The sequence below is a fragment of the Penicillium subrubescens genome (assembly GCF_028828155.1).
Source record: "Penicillium subrubescens strain IBT 31985 chromosome Unknown utg000002l_segment0_segment0, whole genome shotgun sequence".
NCBI lineage: Eukaryota > Fungi > Ascomycota > Eurotiomycetes > Eurotiales > Aspergillaceae > Penicillium > Penicillium subrubescens.
The window spans coordinates 3,410,763-3,435,174 of record NW_026643152.1 but is presented as its reverse complement, the minus strand read 5'-3'; the positions used below and the strand labels follow the sequence as shown (position 1 = coordinate 3,435,174).

At 51.2% G+C, this 24,412-nt stretch overlaps 10 protein-coding genes across 10 annotated transcripts; 7 read left to right on the top strand and 3 right to left on the bottom strand.

Moving 5' to 3' along the window:
• Nucleotides 1-407: 407 nt before the first annotated feature.
• On the top strand, nt 408-2,409 carry N7473_002616 (uncharacterized protein; the record flags this gene model as incomplete). Its single annotated transcript, XM_057148556.1, has 8 exons — nt 408-834; nt 897-974; nt 1,035-1,469; nt 1,528-1,677; nt 1,738-2,046; nt 2,109-2,203; nt 2,262-2,339; nt 2,395-2,409. 8 exons carry the CDS (start codon nt 408-410, stop codon nt 2,407-2,409), a joined length of 1,587 nt encoding a protein of 528 aa, XP_057012210.1.
• A 94-nt stretch (nt 2,410-2,503) lies between these two features.
• Nucleotides 2,504-4,672, bottom strand: N7473_002615 (uncharacterized protein). Its single transcript, XM_057148555.1, has 2 exons — nt 3,681-4,672; nt 2,504-3,628 (listed from the first exon to the last, which is right to left on the bottom strand). Exons 1-2 carry the CDS (start codon nt 4,458-4,460, stop codon nt 2,720-2,722), a joined length of 1,689 nt encoding a protein of 562 aa, XP_057012209.1. The 5' UTR covers nt 4,461-4,672; the 3' UTR covers nt 2,504-2,719.
• A 532-nt stretch (nt 4,673-5,204) lies between these two features.
• Nucleotides 5,205-6,039, top strand: N7473_002614 (uncharacterized protein; the record flags this gene model as incomplete). Its single annotated transcript, XM_057148554.1, has 2 exons — nt 5,205-5,515; nt 5,577-6,039. 2 exons carry the CDS (start codon nt 5,205-5,207, stop codon nt 6,037-6,039), a joined length of 774 nt encoding a protein of 257 aa, XP_057012208.1.
• A 1,899-nt stretch (nt 6,040-7,938) lies between these two features.
• Nucleotides 7,939-11,771, bottom strand: N7473_002613 (GTPase BMS1; the record flags this gene model as incomplete). Its single annotated transcript, XM_057148553.1, has 4 exons — nt 7,939-11,153; nt 11,226-11,475; nt 11,545-11,615; nt 11,714-11,771. 4 exons carry the CDS (start codon nt 11,769-11,771, stop codon nt 7,939-7,941), a joined length of 3,594 nt encoding a protein of 1,197 aa, XP_057012207.1.
• Nucleotides 11,772-12,441: 670 nt separating this feature from the next.
• On the top strand, nt 12,442-13,440 carry N7473_002612 (urea carboxylase-associated family protein; the record flags this gene model as incomplete). The annotated part of the gene is made up of 2 exons (XM_057148552.1): nt 12,442-13,180; nt 13,241-13,440. 2 exons carry the CDS (start codon nt 12,442-12,444, stop codon nt 13,438-13,440), a joined length of 939 nt encoding a protein of 312 aa, XP_057012206.1.
• Nucleotides 13,441-14,333: 893 nt separating this feature from the next.
• On the top strand, nt 14,334-14,764 carry N7473_002611 (uncharacterized protein; the record flags this gene model as incomplete). Its single annotated transcript, XM_057148551.1, has 4 exons — nt 14,334-14,351; nt 14,404-14,444; nt 14,509-14,577; nt 14,674-14,764. The coding sequence occupies 4 exons, from the start codon at nt 14,334-14,336 to the stop codon at nt 14,762-14,764; spliced, it is 219 nt and encodes a 72-aa protein (XP_057012205.1).
• A 523-nt stretch (nt 14,765-15,287) lies between these two features.
• N7473_002610 (alpha-ketoacid dehydrogenase kinase family protein) lies at nt 15,288-16,830 on the top strand (the record flags this gene model as incomplete). The annotated part of the gene is made up of 2 exons (XM_057148550.1): nt 15,288-15,574; nt 15,636-16,830. Coding segments are annotated over 2 exons (1,482 nt in total), but the record flags the coding sequence as incomplete, so codon positions are not given.
• Nucleotides 16,831-16,885: 55 nt separating this feature from the next.
• N7473_002609 (putative 2-methylcitrate dehydratase (PrpD)) lies at nt 16,886-18,418 on the bottom strand (the record flags this gene model as incomplete). The annotated part of the gene is made up of 2 exons (XM_057148549.1): nt 16,886-18,024; nt 18,088-18,418. 2 exons carry the CDS (start codon nt 18,416-18,418, stop codon nt 16,886-16,888), a joined length of 1,470 nt encoding a protein of 489 aa, XP_057012203.1.
• Nucleotides 18,419-18,847: 429 nt separating this feature from the next.
• On the top strand, nt 18,848-21,243 carry N7473_002608 (uncharacterized protein; the record flags this gene model as incomplete). The annotated part of the gene is made up of 5 exons (XM_057148548.1): nt 18,848-18,953; nt 19,210-19,213; nt 19,276-19,318; nt 19,369-19,491; nt 19,609-21,243. The coding sequence occupies 5 exons, from the start codon at nt 18,848-18,850 to the stop codon at nt 21,241-21,243; spliced, it is 1,911 nt and encodes a 636-aa protein (XP_057012202.1).
• A 710-nt stretch (nt 21,244-21,953) lies between these two features.
• N7473_002607 (aminotransferase-like domain-containing protein) lies at nt 21,954-24,018 on the top strand (the record flags this gene model as incomplete). The annotated part of the gene is made up of 8 exons (XM_057148547.1): nt 21,954-22,124; nt 22,219-22,255; nt 22,315-22,346; nt 22,408-22,450; nt 22,515-22,682; nt 22,746-22,822; nt 22,875-23,699; nt 23,761-24,018. The coding sequence occupies 8 exons, from the start codon at nt 21,954-21,956 to the stop codon at nt 24,016-24,018; spliced, it is 1,611 nt and encodes a 536-aa protein (XP_057012201.1).
• Between the last annotated feature and the right edge of the window lie 394 nt (nt 24,019-24,412).

Below are 24,412 nucleotides of genomic sequence, written 5' to 3'. Positions count from 1 at the left end.
ACCGAATACCCGACCTTTTTGCTCGTGAATAATAGAAGACCTGACTCATTATTCATGCAGGATGTAACATTCTCCATTAGCATATATTCCACATTACCATCACAATACATCTCTATCCTTTGACACCTCTATCAAGTATCTAGACCCATACTTGGGTGGATCTGCCGCTTTGCCATCCTTCTCCAACTCCATTTTTTTTTCAATCATTCTGTGCCCCACGCCTAAATGGTCGGAGAAGGCCCTGGTCTTTCATAAAAGCCAAAACGCACCCAAGCGTGAGGAGTAATCGCCCAGAAAAGAAAGAGGTCAAAGCAAATCCCCAGCACGGTACCAAGTACCACCCATATATACTCAAGTACATGGCCACCAACACGACCGATCTCTCCAAACCTAGGCCATTCGTCACGATGAATACACGCGAGGCTAGTCCAGAATCCCTGGTCGAACCCCAGGAGATTGAGTATCTCTATCTTGAGCTGGAAACGCCGTTGCCGACGCCATGCATCACTTTACCTCCCCGGCCCGGCCAGTCGGCCCCGCCAGAGGCTCCCCGCTTGGAAGAGTATACTTCGCCTTTCCTTTGGCCGAAATGGCGCAAGTCGATGATGACTTATATTTCTTGTGCGGTTACTGCTTTGGCGGGTTATTCGGCGGGTGAAGTTAGCCCTGCATCGGAAGAGCTGTGTAAAGAATGGGGCATTAGTTCTGTTGTGTATAACTTGAGCATCACTGTCTTTTGCATTGGTTTCGCACTGGCACCGATGATTCTTGCGCCTTTCTCGGAAATTAATGGACGCAGACCAATCTTCGTTGCAAGTGGCATTTTGTTCGTGGGTATGTTGTCTCGATATCAAAGAGAATTTAGGTTGGATCTATATTAACAATGTTATTCCTAGCTATGCTTATCGCATGTGGAGGAACGCACTCGTTTGCAGGACTGTTAATCGCCCGTTTCTTTCAGGGTGTTGGAGGCTGTACGTATTCTCTGGGCTGAGACCATGTATACATTGCGAACATATCTAACAATCATCCAGCTACCTTCTCTACCATGGTCGGCGGCGTCATCAGTGACATCTATCACGCCCATGACCGAAATACTCCAATGGCTCTCTTCTCAGGCTCCGCCCTCTTCGGTACCGGTCTGGCACCTATGCTCGCTGGCGCAATCGTCACTCACACCACCTGGCGATGGATCTACTATTCCCATGCGATCGTCTCGGCAGTCTTCGTCATTATCATCTTCGTGTTCTTCAAGGAGACCCGTGGCAGTGTCCTGCTTAGCCGTAAGGCGCAGAAAGTGAACAGCTACTATGAGAAGCTCGAGGAGGCTGGTCACTACGGTGTCATCATGTCGAGTGAGGACGCTTCTGACGAAAAGTGTGTTCGCCGTATTCGGTGGAAGGTCAAGAGCGATGAGCAGCGGGCGTCCCTGGCCAAGATGATCCAGATCTCGCTGTACAGGCCTTTCCGTGAGTCTCCCCAATGCTATATTTGTTTAGTGTCGCTCTAACCAATACCAAAATACAGATATGCTCGTCACCGAGCCCGTCGTCTTCTTCTTCTCCCTTTGGGTGTCTTTCAGCTGGGCTACGCTCTACCTCCAGTTCAGCTCTGTCCCGCTCGTCTTCCGCACCAACCACGGCTTCAACGTTGAGCAGACTGGCGCTGTATTCACTGGTATGTCATAATCACCCGACATAACTTACCCTCAACAATCCGTTAACTAATCATATCCAGCCATGTGCGTCGGTGTCATCCTCATCACCATCATCAGTATCTCGCAAGAGAAGATCGCCGCACGTTTCGGATGGTCAAATTCATCCGCTGAAGGACGCTTGTACTTCGTCTGTGTCGAGTCTATTCTCCTTCCTATCGGTCTCTTCTGGTTTGGCTGGACTTCTTTCCCGTCCGTGCCTTGGATTGTACCTGCCATGGCCGTCGGGTGCGCGACCATGGGTATCTTTTCGATTTACCTGGCTACTTTCAACTATCTGGCCGATACGTACCATCGGTATGCTAGTTCTGCAATTGCGGCTCAGTCTTGCTGTAAGTCCATCCCTTCGATCATAACGGGTGTCTAGGCGACGGTTTTGCTAACTGTTCTCTAGGCCGGAATCTTCTCGGTGGTGTTTTCCCGCTGGTGACGACGGCTATGTTTACCAATCTGGGTTACCCTGGAGCATCGAGTCTTCTGGGTGGACTTGTAAGTTACGTCTAGTGCCTCGTCGATGAACTAAGCAGTCGCTAACTCTTGAAAACAGGGCACTCTTCTGACCCTTGTGCCATGGGTACTTGCCTTTTACGGCCCCAAGATTCGTGCGAGGAGCAAGATGGCGAGTGTGAGTGCATCAATTCTGAAATACGAGGCTACTATAGATACTGACACAAATACAGGAACTTGCGCATTGAGTGATGATGACAATGAAAAGATTCATGGCGTGGTCACAGCATTTCGGTAATTATCATTTATAGACTTAGACTAATTTATAGAACAATTTCATACGGATAGACAAAAATTTCATTCTGCTAACCTCCAATTACCACATGAATGCAATGGCTATAATAAGCCATGTCTAAACATCATCAATTAGCATTTATACTTGATTCAAATGCAATGCGCCTGATAGGCATGAGTAAATGCATGCAATATGACCCCTCAAATGCGATCCAGCAAACCCAAAACAAATGCAAGCTAATATCCGGCATGATGAGCTCAAAATCACCCTGGACGGCCCTGATGCCCTCTAAACTGCGTTTTCACATGAAGACGATGCGACGCATACCGAGCATCATCCTCGCTGTCACTTTCCATCTGGTCTAAAATGCGGTCGATTTCATCACCCGCATTGGCCTCCAACCCTACACCGAGAGTTTTGTACTTCGAATCCCCACTATTCTGCGAGCCATTGCTTTGCGAGCCCTGGCTGAGATGGGATTGGACTGGATTATGATTGGAATATATCGATTCGTTCAGACTTCGTTGCGTCGCCAGAGGCTGTAATGGCCTTGGACTCGATCGATAGCCTGAATTTTCCGGGCTGGACATGAATAGGAGCGTTTCAATCGCGTCCTGTTCCATCGACGTATTTTGAGACTGGGTTCTGGGTCCGTAGAACCCTTCTTGAGAAGATGTCGGTGCACGCGAAGTTGGAGGGATTAAAGGTGTTCCTGGGCCTACGACCCGTGGTGAACCATTCGTTGAACTGTACATGGACAATTCCTGTGTTGAATGATGCCGTTTATGATGGGCGTATGGACTGCGGCCAGCCGGTTTTTGCATTGGCTCATTCGGGTTCGGCCTCCGTCGCCGTGTTTCTCCATTGGAAGAGATGATGTCCACAGGCGGGGCTAGTTTAGGTATAGCGAGAAGTTTACCAGGCGATGAAATTGCTGACTGCGAGCGGTGATGTGATGGGAAGGGTCGAGGAGTCGAGGAATTTGAGTTGTGTGGAGGATGAGATGCCAGGTGTGAGTTGTGTGGAGATGCAGAACCGTTTGTAGTTTGTGAGTCTAAAGAAGATAGGTTTTCTAGCCCACGTAGTGCGAGCTGAGAACTGGTTTGTGACTGTCGGGACTTTTCTATCTTGGCTGCCGCATAGGACAATCGTGTCCGAATATGAACAGACAACTATCGATGCGTTAAAACAACACTTACGAGCGCGCCTTAAAACTGAATATACCTGTGCAATGCGGCTCCCATGTGCGGGAGAACCTGTGCTTTTTGAACGGCGTCGCGATGCCCCATTTGCGTCGTGGGAATGTGGTGTCATGAGCTGCGCCGAAATAGGCTTGATATCCCCCGTTGCTGTCCTCTTGTGTCTCGGAGCAAGTTGTGTGTCGATACCCGATCGTGAGGTACTATATCTGGGAGATCGTACGGGGGAGAGGGAGCCATTGCAGCTGTGTTCCGACTTGAGTGGATGAAGTATATCTACCCCACTCCCATTGACCGACAGTGTATGCAAAGAGTCCTGGGAATTTTGCGATCCCGGCTCTGTTCGTGATGACTGCGAGTTCTCGATGAAAGAATGAGAGCTGTCCACCGTGGTATGCTCATAGTCGTTCGATAAAGAGGCAGGTAGGCTAGGTATGGAGTCTGTGAAGGTGCTCGCGGAGTGTGGTTCTGGTCGTTGACCATCCGCGGAGGTGTCACTACCACGCTCGGAGGATTCGACATAGGCAGCAGTGTGATTATTCTTGTCCTGAATCCCGGCATTCAATCCATCTACTCGTAAGGATAAAAGCTGAGGAGATCGTGGAACCTGGACGTGATCTGCGCGAGGCGGTTCCATGGGCGCTGGTACTGTTGATGGGTTCACGGCCACACCCTCGGTGGTCGTACTGGCCTCCGTATATGGCGCCCCACGACTCGGCAAGACATCGTGACTGTCATTCATAACGAAAGGGATATTATGGCGGGATGATGTTGCGTTAGAAACAAGTACCGAAGACAATAACATACGCGACCAATCCTCAATGGCGAACTGACGCGGCCGCGCCAGAGACTCTAATAAACACACAGGATGTAACTTGTTGCGCCGAGTCACCGCATCGAGACAACACCGGGAATGTCCGACGTGGATTGATCAGGATGCACGCTAGACCGACGGTTGGGATCTAAATATCCCCGAGGGCCCTCGGGATGGTGCAGAAATGCTGGTTATGCCCTGTGGGTGTCAGAAGCATCTGCCCGATCCAGTGGCGATCGACCAGTACGCGCAAGGTTGACCACGAGCGGCAAAACGGTGAACTGGCAGCCTCCGCTCGTGGAAAGTAATCATGCAGACACACCCCTGCACACAGTTCGATAGCCTCGAGGAGAGGGACTCGGTCCTTAAAGACTGAGGAAAAGAGACTGATACTAGCTGCCCAAAATCAAATTGCGTGAGGTTGAGACGTTCGTAGAAGTCAACGTCGCTCTTTCGGCTTTCCTTCTTGCGGCGACGCGTTCGAGACACGGTCACGTGGATGGGTACCACTTGCGGAAGACAAAGTATGACTAGTGGAAATTAAGTCCAAAATTTTTATCTTAAGATTATTTTAAGGATTTAAGAAGAAGCATTGAGCCGAAGATTACTTTTAACAGATTCAATTTTGAGAGCGCCGATCAACAGCGACAATGTAGTCTCATCTGTATTGTAAGGAAGCATAGATAGAATGGAAAGCCCCGAGTCCCCACGACCACATTTCAACAAAAAGGATTAATGACCAGTGTCTCAGGGGCAGCCGCTGGAAGGATAGTTGCAGCTGCTGGTCTCACCGCCGCCAGTAATAGAGACATCAGTGAAAGTGAAGTCAGAGCAGCTGTCCGAGCCGCAAAGAATGTAGTAGTCGTAGGCATCGTCGGTCGCTGTGCCCTTGACGTTGTCGAAAGTGACGCCGCTGATGGTGACGCCGTTTGTGGGTTCACCAGTGGCACCGCCGTTGAGGTAGTCTTGCTGGACGTCGATGCCGTAGTCGGTGATGCCGGAGACAGTGATGTTTTGGTAGACGATGTTGCTGATCTGTTTACGTTGTCAGTGCCTGGTTGCGAAGTAAAAGGGGAAGAATGTCATGTCATCAACTTACACTGCCAGTGGTATCAGCATTGCTCTTGATGCGGCAACCGTTCTCGCTGTTAATAACCTGAGAGTTCTTGAAAGTAACTCCATCAACGGTGTTGTTGCTCTTTCCACCGACGGAGCCAATGCTGAGACCGTGGCCACCAGAGCAGTACACGTTGTCAACAACAATCTGAGTTCCACTGGTAACTGCAACACAGTCATCCTGGTTGTAAACCTCGATATCCTCCAGGGTAATGTAGTCACTGGAAGAGACATCGAATCCGTCGCTGTTGTGGGCTGCAGCCTTGCTGCCGCTAGCAGAGTTAGGCTCGTCCCCTGCGGTGTTGTTCAGAACGAGACCGGAGAAGACGACGTTCTGGCTTCCAGTGATGCTGAAGCAGTGAACGGGCCAGTTCATGATGTTCAGGTTGGTGATCTTGGAGTTGTAGGTCTTCTTAACGACGAAGAAGTGGTCAGGCCTGGGCATATCAGTTAGCGATAAAACGTAATCTGTATGGTATTGGTAACTGACTTGTCCTGTCCACCGTTGGAACCTTCTCCGTCCCAGTAAGCAGCACCATTACCCTCGATAACGTGGCCTTCGGCACCAGTAATGGTGATATCGTGGCCGGAGACGACAATGGGATCGAAATCATCATCGTAAGTATCTCCGAAAGTCTTGAAAGATCAGTCGCATGTTCGAATCGTATATATCGAATTCGGACTCACAGTGGTACCGGCAAAGGTCACAACAGCACCAGTCTGAAGGCTCTGCAGATCAATGGTGCTCGAAGGAGGAGCATAAAGGTTGGACAGCACGATATTGGTGCAAGACTTGACAGCAGAAGAGAGAGATGCGTATTCAGACACAACACAAGTAGTGCCTGATTCAGTCTGGACTGCGGCAACAGTGGTCACAGCCTGAGTAGTGGTTGTCGCCGCAGTGGTGGTTGGGGCATCAACCGACGAGGTAGTGGAGGAAGCCGGGCGGGTGGTCTTGACGAGAGTAGTCGAGCTAGTAGAAGAAACGCTTGAGGTGGTAGTAGCAGCAGCAGCGGTGGTAGTAGCTGCGCTTGTTGCAACAGCAGTGGTCTCGGCCGATCCAGACTAATATTTATCCGTTAGGGTTAAAAGTCATAAAAACGGTTATTGAGGACGTACTCCGGATCCAGCAGTAGCCCAGGCAGTGTCGAGGCAGGTGCAGGCACTCGAGAGAGACTTGGTCTTGAAATCACAAGCAGAAGCAAAGCTAGGCAAGCCAGTCGTAGCGGTCACTACGCTAGCAGTGAAAGTAGCACAGAACTCTGCAGCAGCAGAGCTGGACGCAGTATAAGCCGAAGCACAGGCATGGCTAGCTGGGTTATTGCAAGCCAGGGCAATGGGGACAAGAGAAAGGAAGAGCGCACGGCGCATTTTGAAAAGAATGAATAAGTGAACGACAAAGAGAGAAAAGAACGATGGAGAACGAAAACAACAGGAATTTCCTGGGCCTGACGGGGCTGAATAAGTCTTATACATCCATCTGTGTCGGCTCGGCACGACTTGTATCGGCTTGACTAAAGCTTGGTCGCTATTTCCAACATGCTAGGCCCAACAGCAGCGAACTAGACCATACTCTGGAATCTGGATGACCTCTAGTCCGGCTATTTCGGAGACCTTGGCTTAATTTGACCTTAATATCCACCAATGGAATCTGTTAACCCCTGGCAAACCGCATATTATATCTCCGTCGAACGGAGCTAAGGGTGTTGGTGACATAGCTTGACCCTACAAGTGCCATGAAAAGGTCAAAAATCGATGAGTTGGGGCCCACTTTGACCAGGGGGTTTGGTCTCCGGCGGCACCTCGGGCATTCATGGTGGTTTCATATTAAATGTCTAACGAACTTGGTGGGGTCTAGTTGTGCACGGTGAAACACCAAAATTGAACTAGGAGCGGAGCCAAGACCGTTCACCAAGAGTGCTTAGTATTCGTATAGCTCGCTTAGAGTACGCGTCGTCAGCATCCTTGGACTGAATTAATGATAAGGAGTTGATGGAAACTCCTCCTTGTCCCTGGGGTTGTTTCAAAGTTCAAACGATAGATTAGATTAGTCCTCATCATCTAAATAGTTTAACGAGAGGTATCCCAACAGCTTTCGGAGGAGCAATAGGATCAGGCCATTACTCCACGGTTCTGAGCAGCCGGTCTGACCCTGGAGAACAAAGGAGAGAGAGTTGCCCGCGTCTAGTCACAAGGAATCTCTAGTAATGGAGTTGATAGTAGGAAAATAATTGTGTGAGAAATCATATACAAGCGTTTTATTTTTGGTGCACGAACGCCATCTATGCAAAGTAAAGAATATTCATGCCCGTCTAAGGCATGTGTAAAACAAACATCTCGATCAACATCTCGATCAACCGCGCTTCTTACCACGGCCACCACCAGACTCATCATCATTCTTGCGCTTCTTGCCCTCGCGCCGCCAGTAATCATTACGCTCCCGCTTCTCACGAGCAGTCTTCTTCTCCAAGCTATCAGCAACCTTGGCACGGTAGACCTTACGGCGCTCCTCTTGCTTAGCCGCCCGCTTGGCCGACTTCTCGTTGCGCATGGTGGTCAGCTTCTGCATGAGATCGCGGGCCTTCTTCTCCTCGCCACCGAGGACGACAGCACGCTTCTGCATGTAGGTCTTGTCCGTGTGCTTCTTCATCTTGGTGATCTGCGACTTGAAGGGAAGTTCGGCGGCCAGTTGCTTCGGCACGCGGAGAGGGTTGAAGTGGCGTTCTTGACGCTCAATCTTGCGGTAGGCTGAGTCCTTGTTCATTGGTGTGGGGATGCCCTGATCCCGACGGACTTCACCAGTGAGTCGCATGCCTTGCCAGCCGCTATCGGCTGTGCCGCCCTCTTCTTGGTCGAGCAGGTTGGTGACGGGGTTGTAGAAGCGGTGGGGCTTGATCGGGTACCACGCACGCAGGAAGACGATGTCACTCATCAGGATCTTGTCCTCAAAGGTGGCACGGAAGTAGCCTTCGGGTTTGCTCAGGGCTCTCTTGATCTGACCACGGATACCCGAAACCGTCTTGATAGATGCACCCTCGAACTTGGCAATCTCGAGGGAGGAGTTGAACATGTCCTTGATGAAGGCGGTGTTCTTGAAGATCTTGTAAGGAACACCAGTAAGCTTCAGCTTCTTGACAATCTCTGTATGTTCGTCCACGCTCAGAACGACACCGGTCGCGGCAATGCGGAAGCCGGGGGTCTTGTTGGAGAATGACTGGACACAACAGAAACCAGTGTTGGGAGCAACGAGGGGACCGTAGAATACACCGAAACAATGCATGTGCTCAGGTGTATACTTGAGCATGCGGTTACGGGTTCGACTGTCCGAAGTGCTATAGATGGGCAATGATTGGAATCGGCGCCATCCCAGCGAGAAGATCAGGGGATCATTGCTCTTCAGAATCTTCTTGTGCCAGCGGTGTCGCTTGATGCGAATCTGCACGTATCCGAAGCGATCCTCGGTAGGAGCCAGACCACCCACAATAACAGGGAAGCGAGGGTTGAATTTGGAGGCGAACTCGTAAGGCACGTTCTCGAGGACAATTCGGGCGTAAGTTCCAGCCTTGTAGCCTTCGGCGCGAGCACGCGAGGCCGGGTCAAGTTCGTCAAACTCGGCACGATTGATATCGAGCTGCTTCTGCATCTTCGCCTTCTGTAAATCGTACCAATCGTCCTCGCCAAACTCACCCTCGAGACCATCTCGGTTGCCGTCTTTGGCATTGGCAAAGCCTTCACGATCTTCTTCCTCGAAGCGAAGCTTCAGCTCTTCCTTCCTCTTGGCGTTGCGCTCGCGCTCTGCATCAAGATCGACAGGGCCTTCGGGTTCCTTCTCGTCACCCTCGTCTTCATCTTCATCTCCGTCCTTGTCTTCATCGTCATCAAATCCATCAAAGACCTCGCCCGTCTCCAGATCCTCGAAAGCACCATCGCCCTCGTCATCTGAATCAAGGTCGTCCAAGTCTCCTTCTTCAAGATCGTCATCAGAACCACCGCCACCAAGCTTAGCAGTCACGAAGCGACGTCTCAACGACTCGATCAGCTCCTCGTCTCGCCACTTGCGCTCCAGCTCTTCGTAGTCGTATTCGGGGACGGCGCGGAAATCGGCTTGATCCCGCTTCTCGTTGTCGGTCTTCTTGAAGAAATCCTCGCCATCTTCATCGGCTTCAATGTCGGACTCCTCCTCGTCCTCGTCGTCTGCTTCACCACGCCAAAGTTGCACGACATCGATGGGAGTGATCGACTCATCGTAAATCATGCGGGACAGGTCATTGACACGGAATGCAGGGCGTTTTCCATGGAGAGCCTTGGCGTTGGCCAACATGTTGTCCTTCCATCGAGCATTGCCCTCATCATCCTCGTCGTCCTCGCCCTCTTCCCCATCATCTTCCTCATCCTCATCGCCGCTATCCAGCTCCTGATCTTCGACTGACGAAATAGAGCCGAGATCGGAATCACTGTCAGCGAAAGCAACGTCTCCATCCTCGCCATTGGACTTTCCATTCTGGCGCTCCTTGAAGCTCGATTCGAAGTCCGCCGGTGCGGAGACATCAATCTCGTCTTCCTCGTCGCCACTGAAGTCATCGTCCTCATCCTGATCGTCTCCGAGTTCTTCATCGTCCTCGTCGCTGTCAAGACCCTCCTCGTCATCGGAGTTGAGCTCAGTGACACGCTCTCCGTCGGCAATACGGGCTTGGCGTTTGTGTTTCCTGCCAGTCTCCTCGGCCTCATCTCCTTGAGCGATCTTTTCACCGCCACGGAAGAGACGAATGCCCTCATCGGCCTCGCCGAGCAAGCGACGTTCGCCCTGCAGGCCTACCACCAGCTGCTCTCCGAGTCCGCGGTTCTCATCATCAGACTCTTCGTCAGAATCACGGTCGAAGGTGTTCGTCTTGATATCAATATAAACCGCATCCTTATCAACCAAGACACCACCAACATCAGACATGGGAGCAAACAGCAGCTTCTGCTTCTCACCGAGCTTACGCCTGGAAGACTTTCCAGTAGCTTTGGCAATCTGCTGATCCATGTAGGGAGTCGGGCATGGGTCAGGAAGTCCTTCAATACCGGAGACTGTAAGATCACCGACACCAGGAACGTGCACTCGTGCACCCTGAGCTGGGAAGTTGGTACCTCGGAGGTAGCCATACAGCGCAACAGTACGATCACACTTGGGGTTTTCTTCAATCTGGGTGGGAGGGGTGATATCCAAGAAGCGATCGGCAAGCGCATAAGGGTGGGAGTTACGCCAGATGAGTGGACGCGGGTTCTTCATGACTGACAAGAATCGCGAAAGGTTGTGGACTTCGCGGTCGGGATAGCGGCCGTTAATCACACCGGAGAGGTAGAAAAGCTTCGCGCCCTGGTACAATTCACTCCAGAAACGGTGCTTCAGGCGCTTCTTCGTCATGCGCAGTGTGCTCTGCTTCTTGAAGAGGTCGAGATGGGTAAGAATACCGAAGACATTACCCGGCATACCACTGGTAGACAAAGCGTTCAAGAACTCCATGGTTTCCATCTCAAATCCGTAGTTTCCGTCAATCATAAGGAGAACGATATCGGCGATTTTGGCTACATCGATCATAGCAGCAAGGGAATCGGAGGGGCATTCCAAAAGGTGAGGCGCTTGCGCTTAGTGGTGACCACAGTAAGCGGGCCTTGCGGTGAGCTCAAGGTCTGCTTGGTATACCGACGGATCAAAGATTTGAGAAGTGTTGTCTTGCCGACCTGTAGATTTGAAGAAAAGAGTGCTGGTCAGAATTGCGATTCTCGATTGAACATCAGGTTGAACATTAGAACTTACACCAGAAGGTCCAACGATGGCAACAACCGTCGGAGGAGCCTCCTCGGGCATGCGATCCACCTGAGGGACATGCAATCTCTTTTCCTTGACCTAGAAGCAGCAATCCGAGTCAGTATTTGCATCTCAGCTTCGGGCGGCTCGCGTGACTTGTAAACGTACATCGTGCGATCGGGCAGCCTGCCTATTGAGTTTTCCAGGATTGGAATATGCAAAGGCCTTTGGGTTTGATCCTACAGCGATCCCATCATTAGTATTTGTGGCAGATTTTCAACCGGGATGCAAAAGCAATCTCCGCAAATTCCATCTCGGAAGCGCTCTGGAGGCGTACCTTCGAACTTCTTCTTCTCCTTCGCGGGGCGATGCGTCCTATTCGACTGCTGCTCCATGGTGGAGATAAAGAGGCCACAGACCTCACAACTTCTCCCACTATAATTCCAGGGACTGGAATTCGGACGACAAGTTGACTCTACGGCGAACTGCGACTTGACCTAGCCCAAAATTATTATCTCGGCGCGGAAGAATATGGGGCCGTTCAGAAAAAAAGTGTTTCCTTTTAAAGTTAGAGCGTCTAGGAGCTGACACTGATCTGGTCGCCTGAGGCAACAAGGCAGGAGCGCCCTGTCTCTTATCTCGATACGTGATACGCGATAAGAATCCCCTCATCGGGCCGATGCATCGTGGACGGTGGATCTCTTTAGGGATTTTGGTCCCTCATGGCCACTGTGGAAGGAGCATCGGAACTCAAAGGCCGACTTATTGTTCGACTAGTAATACATAGTGCTCTGCTCGCTTCATCTAGCGCAATTTAGGCAACTCAAGGCGATTGCCTGATCTTTTGGCGAGCGCTCTCGGCTCTCATTTTGCGGGGCAAGCCCCAAACCAAAAGATGGAGCCAGATAACGGCAAATTCTCCGAACTTGTAGAGCTTATTATATAATGGATTGATTGCCCCCGGCCCGGTATATGGAGGACTTCTGGTTGGCATCCGGTGTTGGAATGCGCTTTTAATCACGTCGCAACCTCGTTATTGAATAGGCTTCAAGTATATCCTCCAAAATGTCAACCGCTCGTCGACCTCCCCCAGCCTATGACTCCGCCCCAGATTCCGGTATCCACGCGACATCTGCGCTCTACCAAAGAATCTCCAAGACCGCATCGGATCCCGCCGCCCGAATCCCCAAAGAGTCATTCACGATTCGGCCATGCTCAGGCCAGGCATGGATTGTGCCTGCTGGTCATGTCTGCCGTCTGACAACACCCAAGGGACCGCAAGTCGGTGACTTAAACATTTGGAATGCACACAATCCCCGGGAACGGATGTGGGCTGCACGTACCCGTCAAATCCACGCCTCTCACGTCTCTGTCGGTGATCGCCTATGGTCCAACCTCCCGTATCTGCGGCCCCTGGTGAGCATCACCGGCGACTCGCTTAATGGCGGGCAGTTGCATGACGTGCTGGGCCCAGATGGGAAGCGCAAGCCAGAGGTGGTCTTTGGCACAACGCAATTTGGAGGCCGAGTGCATGACTTGATGGGTACTCGCTGCGATCCCTACGTGAACCTCCTGATGGGCGGCGAGACATTCGACTTCCACTGCCACTCCAACCTGACCCGATCAGTGGTCCCCTACGGATTAACGGAGCTTGATGTTCACGATGTGTTGAACGTCTTCCAGGTGACCGGGCTGGATGAAGAAGGTCGATACTTCATGGAGACCTCCCCCGCTAAGCCAGGGGAGTACTTCGAGTTCTTTGCCGAGGTGGATGTTCTCTGCGCGCTGTCTGCATGCCCTGGTGGTCTGTTTCAACCCTGCCCCCACCAGACTGCATTGGAAAAGCTACTAACAACATTTGCAGGCGACCTGTCCAACTGGGGATGGGACGACAAGGAGGGAGGAATGGGAGCCACTTGCCGCCCGCTGGGTGTTGAGGTGTATCAGTTGGCGGATGAGAAGACGATTCTGGATGGGTGGAAGGCACCCGAATGTCCACCATACAAGGGGATGCACGGATTGACCATGCCTCCACGGTATCAAGATGGATATGTTGGACTATAGAGAGTACCCATGATTTCCACAATCATTGGACGATCACCGAGTATATTATCAGATACAGACGCAAAAATTAATGCCAATAATGTCAAGCTACCTTGTCAATGGACAAAACAATACTTAGTTAGGGATGGATCAACAATCGACAGTTGCGCCATCTGGAAATGACTTGCAGCATAATCACGTGATCTGCCCCGCGTTTGACGGAAACAATAGCGTCATCGCTGCATTGTTACATCGACGCCAGGGTCAACGGAGTCAATCTCGATCTCGGGCCTGTAGATGCGTAGAGTGGAGGCCTCAAAATCAGTATTACAGTAATCGGGCGCAAGGGGCGCATGAGCCTCCTTCAATGAGTCACCCATCTCATCAATCTACTAAGTTAACTATCTTATTCCACCGGGCACGGCAGCCTGGCCAACGCCAAACAGAAAACGGAATAGATATTCACACGACAATTTTCAAGTCGAAAAGTGTGGAGACTAGGCCAGTAGTGTAACATATTCCCCCAACCCAATATGCAGAATAGATTGCATGCCAACTACTAGGGACAAGTCAGAAGCGGTGCAGCCGGTAGAAATGGTAGAAACAAGGCGTGTCCAAGGTCCTTGCAAAGCTAAACAAATGGCGTAAGACACAGTGAAGCCAGCAAAGCCACGTCCTCGGTCGCTCTTATCAGGCGAAGACTGTCCCACCAGTATAAATTCATCGACCCCTCCCCCTCCTCCACTCTACCTTATCTCCACCATCTCAGCTCAGCTCTTCTCCTCTTTCCACTTCCACTTCCACCCATCCACCTTTCCACCTTTCCACCTTTCCACCTTTCCACCATCTCGCGTTACAGACCTGCCACCACACTTCGTTTGATCAACACTCGCTCTCTCTGCCCATCCACAATCATGCCTCTCTCCTACAATGTAAGTGATTGCTTCCAGGCATTCTGTTATCGCTGAAATTAATGGTGCCTAGGTCACTCTGAAGCCCGACGCTCCTGCGGAAGAACTCGAGGCGTACGTTCTCCACCATCATACATCGTTTAAATAACACTTTCTAACCTAGGTTTCCCTTTACTAGTGCCAAGGAGCAAGCTATTGGTAAGGGCGGTACCATCAAGCATGAGTACAGTCTGATCAAGGGCTTCGTGTATGTTTCCCGTCATCGTCCCTTTCACAACGACCCAACCTATTCAGCATATACACTGTTCGTGTGATCAGCGGTTAACGCTTCCTCTCTGCCTAGCGTCGAGTTCCCTGATGACCATGTGGATACCCTCGAGTCCAACGACCACGTCCACGTTGAGAAGGATGCCGAGGTGAAGACCCAGGACTAGATTCCATCCAAGCCTTACACATATATGCCTAGCCGATTGACCACACGAGTCGACTCTAGCAGGTAGTGGAGGGCCTTTTGCTTCAGCGCCATGATTTGATACCAACATGATTACGCTCGGCTGCTCCACCATTTTATGTACATATTTCTTACCTAGCGAACGTCCTTGACTGCAAGGATGTTTAACCCTACAGCAGATCACAATGAAGTAACGAAATTTTATGAAATTGAAGAGATATTTTTTAGGTTTGTCTGTAGGTAGTCTGAGTTGTGTATTGTTTGGTGGCTTCCACCATCGACGTCATCGACAAATGGGTTCCCTTCTGCGGATATATAACCTTTGTCCGTACTATCAACACTCAAGTTTAGAGCCACCCGGTACAGTCAATAATGTGTAGATCAGGGAATCAATGTGAGCATCAATTCTTGTTTAGAACTCTCCATATTCGGACAAGACGGGACTGTAAGACTAAGGATCTTTGGGGCCGAGGATATCCGGTCCCCAACCGTTTAAATCGTGCAGATCTCCCCGTCACCGCCCCTCCCGTCGCCTCCAATTTCCGAGCTTCACCCTCACTCCCACTTTCTCCTCCTCCAAGCATACAATGGCAGCCACAATATTTGCGGCAATGCCAGCGAGAGGGCATGTCCGACTCCTGCGCACGAGGCCACGATTAATCCGCCATGCCTCGACATCCCAGAAAACTTGGGATTGGTCCAATCACCAAACGACTGGAGATGTTGCCAGAGATGAGGTTGCCCAGCTGGCTGCCAGTCCGCGTCGCCCCCTGACATTGGCAGACTTGTTAAGGTGAGAATGACATTATCGTCAAAGATTTAAATTCGAAAGCTAACGAGAGCTGGTTTGGTAGACATGGGCGTCCACCACTATCTAAAGATGCGCTTCTGGCTTCAGCGAATTTCACACTCTCCTTGCTCCCGGCGCGTCTTGCCTCCCGAATTCAAGCCCTACGGAACCTACCCTTTATCGTCGTGTCTAATCCTCACGTGTCGAAGATCTACCAAAATTACCGCCATTCCCTGTCCACCCTTCTCCCATATCAACAAAGGCGAATCACCACTCTCGAGGAGGAAAATCAGTTCGGCGATGTACTTGCGGACCTTGTACAAACACACACTAATACGATTCCAGTCCTTGCCCGGGGATTTTTGGAGTGTCGGAAATACGTGAGCCCCGCAGATGTGACGCGATTCTTGGATACCCATCTGCGTGCACGTATCGGTACTCGATTGATTGCCGAGCAGCACTTGGCGCTTCATTTTGCTTCTCAGCCGGTCAGTGACGAGCCGCCTTCCCGTTCTAAGCCACGCGCGATCAAAGATGCCAAAGATGCGAAAGATGCGAAAGATGCGGTGCCGTCTAATTATATTGGCGTGATTGATACCGCGATCCAGCCCGCGCGAATCATCCGTCTCTGTGAGGATTTCGTTGGAGAAATCTGCGAGCTGAAATATGGAGTGCGTCCGCGTCTGGTCATTGGAGGCGAGCCCGAGGCGTCGTTTGCCCACGTTCCGGTGCACGTGGAGTACATAATCACAGAGTTGTTGAAGAATGCATTCCGGGCGACCATCGAGTCTGGAAACGAGCGGGAGCCTATCGAGGTAACAATTGCCGCTGCCCCGGACGTGCCGGGAAAAGAGCCACCTGTTACAGGTGACGCCGACATGGGCTTTCAGCTCGATTCCAACGATGAGGCGTATCCGAGTGAGGCAATGGGAGCCTCCAATCCCTCCTCGCAGAGCATTACTATTCGCATTCGTGACCGGGGTGGTGGCATTCCTCCGGAAGTCCTCCCTCACATTTGGTCATACAGCTTTACGACATTCTCAGATATGGATTTCAACGCGGAGAATGGCAATTTGGACGCACTGAACACGATTTCTAGCAGTGGGGGCCATCTCAGCAGCATCGCGGGCCTTGGATACGGATTGCCGCTTAGTCGAGCCTACGCCGAATATTTCGGTGGCAGCATTGCAGTACAGAGTCTTTGGGGGTGGGGAACCGACGTATATCTGACCCTGAAAGGTGTTGGCAAGGTCGACTGAGTAGAGAAAACCCTCGATCTTCCTTCTGAATACAGAGTGTCTGTGTTCTTTTACATCACAACTGTGGCTGGCTTGCGGGGCATGCAAGCAAATCCACAAAATTACTCACTGGCAGATCGGGATGGTGGACTGCCCCCGCAATCTGAGCAATCTTTGTCTTGGAGAACGTTCGCGCCATGTTTTGCAAGAATTTGTCTTCCACAAACGCGTTTGACTCAGGATTCCGCGCATGGCCCATGGGATACTCAACTAGTATTTCCGGAAGAACCGATTGGTCCTTCAGATGGACTGTAACACCTGTCCCGATGCTCTTCTTGTCAAGGTCCAAATAATCACGGGTCAGTTCGGCGTCGGATGACACCGTGATCCTTTCCATCAAGCATTTCAACTCATGGTTTGTCGCCCATGGGCTTGTGTCGAGGTAATCGGCAGCGTCAGGCGCACTCCCTTTCAAACATGCCAAAGCAACGGCATACTGTATGCAATGATCACGGTCTGCAGCATTGCGCAATGGCCCTCTCTTGTTGATAATCAATTCGGCAGCGGCCGTGGTGCGCAAATCCATCTGCTTTATGTCTTGTGCGGGATTTGACAACCCCTTCGCCTTGAAGCGACGCATCTGGAGCAGGATGGCTTCCACGGCAGATACCGCATGCCCCTCTACCGGCATGGCTTTGAATAACACGTTCTGGATTGTCCAAGTGCCAAATGGCTGAGCAAACTGGAAGCCCGCCTCCCCGAATGTTCGAGCCCAGAAACCCCATGGCTTTGAGGACAAAGCCCCCGGCGAGCCTGGCTGGCCGGCTTGGACATAAAAAGCAAGCTGTACCGCCCTCCGCACAGCGTCTCCCGCAGCCCACCCTTTCCGTGGGATCGTGTTATCGCGCTCTCGGTAGACCCTTGTGGGCTGCCCATCCATCCAGACATGAGAGATGCATGCCATGGTCTGCTCTTCTGTGAGCCCCAGTAACCAAGAAACGACGGCAGCCGAGGCCAGTTTGACCAATACCACATGGTCGATGCCGTAGGCATTGAATGCGTTGAGCATTTGGTAGCAGCCTTGTATCTCATATGCTTTGATCACTGCGATCAACAATGTTCGCATAGTTAGTGGCGGTCCGGTATGGGTGAGGCGTGCCGAGGCCGACATGCGCGATAACCAGTCCATCACAGCCAAAATAGCTGCGATATTGTCTTGAATCTAAAAATCAGTCTAAATGAACATTTACATGAATCTTCACATCATACAAATCATACCTGATGGATGACCCCATTCCGCCCCTCCCAAAGCATCATTATGATCCAAGTATCGTATAAGAACACCAAAATCGAACGCTCCCTCTAGAGGATCGACCTGTAGATCGGTTCCCGGAACTCGAAACCCATCTGGAACGATCATACCCTTCCTCGTAAGACCCAGTAGCCTTCGGCACTCGTCGCTGGTAGCTGCTGTTTCAATTGCACAGCCTAATGTATCGAGTAGCGCCATTCGCGCCCTCGCCCACACATTTTCATCCGCTTCGTCGATCTCATAGTGGAAAATGTACTGTGCGATGTCGGCGATCGGTTGATCATATGCAGGCTCCATCCTAGGCGAACTCAGCAGCAAATCTGCGTCCTGGGTCCAACCAAAGGAAGCAGGAGATTCAAGTAAGGTTATAGATTCCATTGAATCCCCAGGTCATGCTAGGTGTTGAAATATCTGTACCGGTTCATTTCTCTCTCAGACAGTTTTCGGCTCATTACCACTACGATAGAAATCATCCGGATTGTCTACACGCTCTAGCTACAATTTGGATCTGGGAGATGTCAAGTTGTTTTCTCACTTTCTGCTTATCCCTTTTGAAACAGTTAAGCTCCTCCACAAAACTTCGGATTCGTTTCGGCCGGGGAACCTCGGCTTTGATTGCCTTCAGATTTATTGGATCTCCGCTTTGCTTAGAAATTGGCATGGATCTCAGGTAGTACTTCGAATTTCAATCTACTAGCTGAAAGCTTAGGCGATATTACAGCTTGCATGAACCCAATTACCGACATTTACAACTGGAAATGCATTACCGAGGATAACCGTGAAACAACTACTGGAGGATCTGTGGCGATAAGACTGATGCAGACTGCCCCAGGTGCGTAACGGGGCAAGTAAAGCTGCAGGATACCCCCACGTCTCCGCATTTGCATTTGTAGAGCTCGGTGTTCTGTCCGGGGAGGAGGGGAAAGGCAATTCCGACCTATCCTGCTTTATCAGCTTCCAGTTCTCCACCTACCCTTTCCAGCTCGTCCATCTTCTGGCCCTTTTAATACTTGTGTCGGCCGTTTTTTCTTCAATCCATCTAAGTGTCTTTGGTTGTTGTGAGACTATAACTGCCCATAAAAAATCAGTGATGTAAGTTGGAGCATTTGGTTGACTGCTCAATACCTAATAGTACGAATCTGACGGCAACATAGGGTCTATACTGCATCTTTTGCCTTTTTTGAGGCCCTCTGGGAGGTTTGTGATACCCAAAGTCATGTCAATGTGCAACACTGACACTGAGGCAGGGCGGCGTAAGCCATGTTTTCGTCAATCTCGGCTCCGACCATCCGTCCATCCTGGAGGCTATGGTGAAGGGACAGAAGGAGAAAAAGGACCGATTCCCGAGGATCATTACCTGCCCCAATGAGGTACGTCCAAAATTGCATCATCCAATAACCGCCGACTCACCATGGAGACGCAATTATTCATCCCCCCGTTTGGGTTCCATGGGCACTATGTAAGACGGACTGACACAAGCTGGATAGATGGTCGCACTCTCAATGGCTGACGGCTATGCTCGCTTAACCGGTAAACCACAAGCTGTAATCGTTCACGTCGATGTTGGAACACAAGGATTGGGCGCGGCAGTACACAATGCTTCCTGTGGACGTGCCCCAGTCCTAATCTTTGCGGGACTTTCGCCCTATACAATTGAAGGCGAGACGCGCGGCTCACGAACCGAATACATCCATTGGATCCAGGATGTACCCGATCAAAAGCAGATTGTCTCTCAATACTGCCGTTATACCGGGGAGATCAAGTCTGGCAAGAATGTGAAACAGATTGTCAACCGAGCACTGCAATTCGCAACCAGTGATCCACAGGGCCCCGTTTATCTGATGGGAGCTCGTGAGGTGATGGAGGAGGATATTGAGCCATATCAGCTCAATCAGAGTAATTGGGGCCCCGTGGCACCGGCCGCGCTACCTCCGTCGGGCATCGAGTTGATCACGTCCGAGCTTGCGGCTGCTAAGAACCCACTGATGATTGTGGGTTATACTGGTCGGAATGCTCGGTCAGTGACGGAATTGGTGACACTGGCCAATCACTTCAAGGGTATCCGTGTCTTGGACACTGGTGGCAGTGATATGTGCTTCCCGGCTGATCACCCTGGATGGCTCGGCTTGCGGTACCCGGGACATGATCTTGTGGAGACGGCCGATTTCATCCTGGTGATTGACTGCGACGTACCTTGGGTGCCAACACAATGCAAGCCCTCTGCTTCTGCCAAGATCATTCATATCGATGTGGACCCATTGAAGCAACAGATGCCAGTGTTCTATATCCCATCTATGGCTACTTTCCGTGCGGATTCCGCCACGGCTCTGAGACAGCTCAACCAGCATATCATCAGCAATAACTCGCTACAGCAGTTCACGGGCTCATCTGAGAATAATGCAATGGGCCAGCAGCGTGAGGCAGACTATGCGAAGCGCCGAAAGGAAATTGCCGATTTGGCGGTGGTCCCAGCCGGCGGCGATAGTGCCCCGCTGAATATTTCCTACATGATGGCGCAAGTTCGCAAGGGAGTCCCGTTTGATACCATCTGGGCAATTGAATCTGTGACCCTCACTCATCAAGTCTCAGATCAAGTTGGCGCCACACTGCCAAACTCCTGGATCAACTGTGGTGGAGGAGGCTTGGGTTGGTCCGGCGGCGGTGCTCTGGGCATCAAGCTTGCTTCCGATGTGCAACATGGCGGTCCAGGTAAGGGCAAGTTCGTGGTCCAAGTTGTAGGAGACGGAACATTCCTCTTCTCTGTTCCTGGGTCCGTCTACTGGATCGCACGCCGATATGGAATTCCCGTCTTGACCATCGTCCTAAACAATAAGGGATGGAACGCACCCCGGCGAAGCATGTTACTTGTCCATCCCAACGGAGATGGATCGCGTGCTACGAATGAGGATTTGAATATCTCCTTCGCCCCAACGCCTGATTACTCGGGTATTGCTAAAGCTGCGGCAGGTGGTGAGCTATGGGCTGGTCGAGCTTCTACCGTTGCTGAGCTAGCACAGAAGCTGCCGGAGGCTATCCAGAGTGTGCTGAATGGAAAGGGCGCGGTCTTGGAGGCACAGCTGGATGGAACAGCGGGCAAGTATGTAGAGCGCTCTAATCTTTAGAAAGATGTTTTTGAAGGGTAGCTTCAAATGAAGACGTGATTCAGTAGACATAAAGCATGCTATTGTACCCCGTGACCGTATACTTCGACGAGTCCAAGCGCATTAAGCTTATCGCGCCGATGCCGGCGATAGCCTTATCTATGCGGGGCTTTGTGTTTTAGTATAACAGTATTTCACTTTGTACCCCGCCTATTTGCACCTGCCGAGAAGCGAATGCCGGTATGGTATCGTATCAGGGCCCCTCGAACGCCCTACACCCTACGCCCTACACCTGACAAGGGCGTAGCTGCAGTGCGTCTTTGTCCACCAGCAACAACCCTGCGCGGGGAGAATTAGATAACAGAAACCCATCGCGAGCATGGCCACTGGTTCATCCGACTCAAAGCTTCTCCAAAGTTTGGATATTTGGGCGGCATTGATGAGTCACGCTTCCCAATCGGATCCGCGCTGCCGAGTGGATATCACTGCTTGTAAATTCCGCCATTTGCTCCAGTTTTGCCTCCACTACCGCTCCAACTCCGGCGTCACTCCTTTCCCTCCTGAACATAATTGTGCCTCTCTCGCCTGAGATAAACACTTCTTCGAATACCTAGCCAGCTCCACAGCTCTTCAGCTACTTGCGCCGAACCTGTCTCGTGACGAGCGGCAAACACACAAACAAAAAGATATACGCCTCCGAACTCACCGAACCCTATACACTCGCCGAAACTATGAGCCCGCCTGCGCCGCTGGATGTTGATTTGGTGGGGGTTACTGATACCTCGGCTGTGACCATTCCGGACCCGTTGACTGTCAATGGTGTCTCAGGATGGCGCGAGAAGACGGCGAAGATGCCCACTGGGGTTGCTGCATCGTCCAGCAGTGATATGTTCAAGAGTCCGGTATGACCATGGCAGATCTGTGGGAACTGAACCATGAGGTCAGAATTTGTAATTGGAGGAGAAGTGCTGATTAATTCTTTCGTGGTGGTCATAGGCCTGCTATACCAAGCCCAAAGCAAAGCGGTTCGATCGTATGTCTGAAATACTTTTTGCGGGGAAGGGCGAACACGAATTGACTCAATGCACATAGACCTACTGTCTGTTGAGGCCAAGTCTCGCCAGGTATGTGCTGACCGCGGAGTATATACCATATTTGCATAGTTGTACTGACATCATACTTCAGGCCTCCACTTTGAAGACAGCTGCTCAATACCTTAAGAACCCAGGTCCGCTTGTCACATCTTTAACCACCTTCTTGAAGAATCTTGCATGGCTGACATCAATGCAAAGGGATTATCTCTCTTGGTGGTGGTCTGCCCTCTGCCGACTACTTCCCCTTTGAACATATCGACATCAAGGTCCCCAATCCACCCGGATTCTCCCCGGAAGCTACACGAGAGTCCGGTTCAGTTGTGCGCGCTGGAAAGCATGATATAAAGGATGGCACAAGTCTTTATGGTTTGTGGTTTCTTCGAAGCTTCAATTCGCCTTGTCTATTGTACTAACGGGGTTTGGCGTTAGATCTTGAAATTGCGCTTAACTATGGCCAGGCTACTGGTGCTGCTCAACTACTCCGATTCATCACCGAGCACACAGAGGTCTGTATCGTAAGAGCTGCAAACCCGTTCGAAGATACTGACTTTTCTCAAGATCATTCACAACCCCCCGTATTCTGACTGGCAATGTACGATGACTGCCGGCAGCACTTATGCTTGGGACACAGCCCTTCGACTCCTGACCGAGCGTGGTGATTATATTCTCATGGAAGAGTATACATTTGCCAGTGCTGCCGAAACCGCCTTCCCTCTTGGTCTGAAGGCCGTCGGTATTCCCATTGACGAACAGGGTCTTATCCCCGAGGCCATGGATGAGATCCTTAGCAACTGGGACGAGAACGCTCGCGGCGCGCGCAAGCCTTTCGTCTTGTACACCATTCCCACCGGTCAAAACCCTACCGGTGCCACTCAGTCGGCTGACCGCCGCAAGGCTGTCTATAAGGTTGCTCAGAAGCACGATATCTACATCGTCGAGGATGAACCCTACTATTTCCTCCAGATGCAGCCTTATGTCGGACAGGGCGCCGCTGCACCTCCCCCTCCCGCTAACCACGAAGAGTTCATCAAGGCTCTTGTTCCCTCTTTCTTGAGCATTGATGTTGACGGTCGCGTGTGCCGATTGGAGTCTTTCTCAAAGGTGATCGCTCCTGGCTCCCGAGTTGGATGGATCGTTGCTTCCGAGCAGATGGTTGAACGCTTCATTCGCAACTTCGAGGTCTCCTCTCAGAACCCTAGTGGTATCTCCCAGATCGTCCTGTTCAAGCTCCTGGATGAGCACTGGGGTCACTCCGGATACTTGGACTGGCTTATCAACCTGCGCTTGCAATACACCGACCGTCGCGATGCGCTGATGCACTCTTGTGAAAAGCATCTGCCTACCGAGATCGCCCACTGGGTACCTCCCACGGCAGGCATGTTCGTAAGTGAACTATCGAGGGCACATATAGTAAATTAAGACGCAGAAACTAATAATTCTCTAGCACTGGATTGAGATCGATTGGCGCAAGCACCCTGGCGTTGCCGCCGGAAAGACTCGCGAGGCTATTGAGGAGGAGATCTTCTTGTCTGCTGTAGAGCACCAGGTCCTCTTGTCGCGCGGCAGTTGGTTCAAGGCTGACAAGTCAGCTGTTATGGAGAAGATGTTTTTCCGTGCCACTTACGCTGCTGCGTCATCGGAGAAGATTGACGAGGCTATCGCTCGATTTGCTAAGTGCCTTCGTGACCAGTTCGGTCTGTAAATATGGGTTGACCAGTCTTTGGGAGTCTGAGAAAGCATAAAGAAGAAATTGCCTTCAATGATCGGTATTATGTATAGGAAAATATTGGACCTCAATCACTTCTTGCGTATATGTTGGCGGTCTTGAGTATTTCGTAGTGATTGGTAGACACCTCAGGCATCAGGTATCAGGCATGAGAGTCACAAAGGTCACGTGTTGATTACGCACCACCAACATCCATGAAGCACGACGTGATGCCAATGAGACATCGAGAAGTCAGAGCGGGGATGCTTTGGTCGTGTTTCTCGAATAAATTAAATCCAATGACCCTGCGTCTTTTGTCGAATACCGCTTGAAGTGAAAAAAGGACCGTCGGGATAGTCAATTCGGTTCAATTAACGCGGCCAGGGATCGA